This window comes from Echinops telfairi, unplaced genomic scaffold, assembly GCF_000313985.2.
Source record: "Echinops telfairi isolate 266 unplaced genomic scaffold, ASM31398v2 ScPeMD7_7457;HRSCAF=8495, whole genome shotgun sequence".
NCBI classification, from domain to species: domain Eukaryota; kingdom Metazoa; phylum Chordata; class Mammalia; order Afrosoricida; family Tenrecidae; genus Echinops; species Echinops telfairi.
The window spans coordinates 982,316-985,525 of NW_022111357.1; the positions used below are offsets into that span (position 1 = coordinate 982,316).

Consider the following 3,210-nt stretch of genomic DNA (forward strand, 5'->3'; position numbering starts at 1 on the left):
AGCCAGTCTTGCAAGATAGAATTCGAGTCATGGTAGTGGGAGCGGGGAGGAAACCTTTAGGAACTAGAGGAAGATTGTATTTCTCATCATTGTTACATCGCACCCTGACTGGCTCATCTCCTCCCCTAGACCCCTCTGCAAGGGGATCGCTGAGCATCTTTCATGAGCTTGTTGGCCATTGAATATCTTCCTTGGTGATCAGTGGTCAAGTCCTTGTTTTATTTTTTTGACTGGCTTGTATCTTTTTGCTGTTTGGGGGCATCTTCAAAAAATGATGCGAAAAAAATAGAATTAAGAGATAGGGAACTTTTCCACCGACTTTTTGAAACCTTTGCATTTATTTTCAATGTCAGGCGCTTACTTCAAAAATCCTCTCCTAATCTTTAGATTATCTTTTTATTCTGTTAATTGTCGCTTAGATTTGGTTGATTATCACCTTTGTATCTTGCAATTATTGACTATCAGATACATGTATGTAGAAGAACAGTAGATCCTGAGGTAAATAATATTTGTATGTGCTAATAGGTAAGCATCTTATTTCTTGAGTCATTGTGTGAAGGTTGAGTTAGTCTGTCATTTAGTTGAGCTGGATTTTTGTTGCTATTGCTGGTATCTTTTCCTACTCACTCACTCACCACTCACTCACTCACTCACTCACTCACTCACTCACTCACTCACTGCCATCAAGTCGATACTGACTCATAGCGACCCTGTAGGACACAGTAAACTGCCCTTGTGAGTTTTTCAGATGGTCATTGTTGATGGGAGTGGAAGATCCCATCTTTCTCCAGAGGAGTGACTGGTGGTTTAGAACTACTGACCTTTCAGATTGCAGCCCTGGTGCCAGTTCTACTCACAGGTCCAGTTCTACTCTGACCTTCAGGGTAGCTATGAGTTAGAATTGACTTGATGGCAGTGAGTTTGGTTTACTTTAAGAACACCAAAGGCTGAATTCGAAAAGAAGTAGGCTGCTTAAGCTTAGATTAGAAGGCTTGGGTAGATTTTTCTCAAATTTTGTTTTTTGTTGAAGTTTTTTCATTAGATTTTAATTATCCCCATCTGTTTCACTAGAGGTGAGCCTCTCCATGCTCTTGCCCCTCCTCTTTCAGTAGACTACTGGTGGTGGTATTCAGTACTAGGCTGTGGTGAAGGGCAGGTTTTGTTTACCCCCATTACCCCTCATTGTCTTGGTCCAGACGTGGCTTGGGGTAAGGCCTTTTCAGTGTTTTCTTCCTATCAGCCAAAATTCAGCTTGTATCTGTAGTGTGTTGTTCCTGAGTGGAGTTTCTTGCTTTTCACTTGTAGCAATCCTCCTCATAGTATAGGTGTCCAAAGCATTCAGCAGCAATCCTGGGACGGTTTGCTAAACCTGCCTAGAGACAGAAGGGTTATGCTCCTCTTTTTTCCCCAGTAGTGGATCTTTGCCAGAACCCTTTGGATGAGAGGTTTGTTGCCCCTATCCCAGCAACTTAAGTTTTTAACTTTGTAAACTCTATGAAAGGAGGCAGGGCTTTGTTTTCTTTGGCAGAGTACCACGAACATTTTAGATATCTTGCATCATTAAAAGGTGTTAATGAGTGTTTAAAATACTATGTATGAGGGCACTTCAAAACCTGGAATAGAAAGCTAATGGATTTTTTTCCACTTTCTGAAGTGCCTTCATATATTCCACTATTATAGACTTTTGTAAAACAACACTAGAAATGGTGTGATCCAACAACTATTTTGTCTATTGTAGCATTCCTAATTTGATAACCAGAAAAGGTTAATTTGAAGGTCTCATTAAAAAAGTTTATTATTCTGTTTATATTGTATTCTACTGTACAGATACATGTAGTTTCCTGATTCTGTATAAAAGTGAGTTGTAATTTTTGGATTCCATTGACCCTGTGGCTTTTTTTCTTCAATTTCAGAATTCAATACGACACAATCTGTCACTGAATAAATGTTTCCTTAAAGTGCCTCGATCTAAGGATGACCCTGGGAAGGTAGGATTCTATTTTTTTGAAATATGAAGTAATTGGGTTCTTTGTTATGTTTGTGTCATGTTATAATATGAGCCATATTTATTACATGAGGAAGATTCAAAAAGTATGCAGAAATATCAAATTAAAAGGTAATGGACTTATTCCATGAACTTTTGAAACCCATTCATATAAAAAAGATTTTCATGAAGGGCATACAAGAGCTTGCCCATTGTATTGATCAAGAACCTTTTTGAAATACCACCTATCCTTCCATACACCAAGGAGTCCTGGTGGCACAATAGCTAACTTCTCAACTGTTCCCTGGCAGGTTGGTGGTTCGAGGCTACTCAGAAGTTCTAGGGAGAGACCTGGTGATTTGTTTACGTAGATTACAGCCTAGAAACCTCATTTTGCTTTGGCAACATTTTATTTTCTCATGCAGTATTCTCTGTTCTCTCTTAAAAATGGAAGAGGACGTTTTATTGTTGGCTTCTGTTTTTCTTTGTGTTGCCCTCCCCCCAAGTGCTAGACTACCATAAAAAAAAAAGTAACCCCACAATTTTAATTTAAAAAAATTATGTACAGAAATATGTATTCTTTGATACATAATTTGAGTTAGGTTTTGACACAGTATAACCATCACCATGCTCAAGGAAATATAATTGTTGTTAGGTGGTAGTACTAATGACCCTGTATACAACACAATAAAACACTCATCTTCTATCTTCAAAATTGTTGCTGTGTGAGAGCCCATTGGGATTCATCCATGTTGCGGGTTTCAGACTTTGTTCCACTTTATTTTTGAGTAGTAGTACCTTCAATAGATGTACCTTAGTTTAATCATTATTTGAAAGACATGTTTCTGGTAATAAATTGATTTTAGCATTTAGTTCTTGTAGGCTTTAGGTTCAATAATTGATTTGATTAATAATATTGAGATACAGTTAAATTGACTTAAACTTAATAATCATACTAAGCTGCTGTGTGAGTAGATTATATTAAATATAGGTGAGATTTTGGGTCTTGGCAGTCTATTGTGATATTTATAATAAGACCTTATTTGTCTTTAACTTAAAAACAATTTTAAAAGGATTAAGTTAGATCACTAGTGATTTAAACACAGGCTATGGCTATTACTAACTTTGGCGTACACATGGTTTTAAGTATCCTTAATATTTAGAGAAACCACTTACTATAATTAATAGGTTAATTATATATTTTAATTTATTGAGTCAATTACTTA

At 36.8% G+C, this 3,210-nt stretch overlaps 1 protein-coding gene across 3 annotated transcripts in view; it reads left to right on the plus strand.

The window, feature by feature from the left end:
• The window catches only part of FOXJ3 (forkhead box J3), a 101,368-nt gene that overhangs the window by 54,094 nt on the left and 44,064 nt on the right, over positions 1-3,210 (plus strand). For all 3 annotated transcript variants that reach the window (XM_004704923.2, XM_045298839.1, XM_045298840.1), the window contains exon 3: positions 1,914-1,988. In XM_004704923.2, coding sequence (XP_004704980.1) covers positions 1,914-1,988 — 75 coding nt within the window. The remainder of the gene's footprint in view (positions 1-1,913; positions 1,989-3,210) is intronic.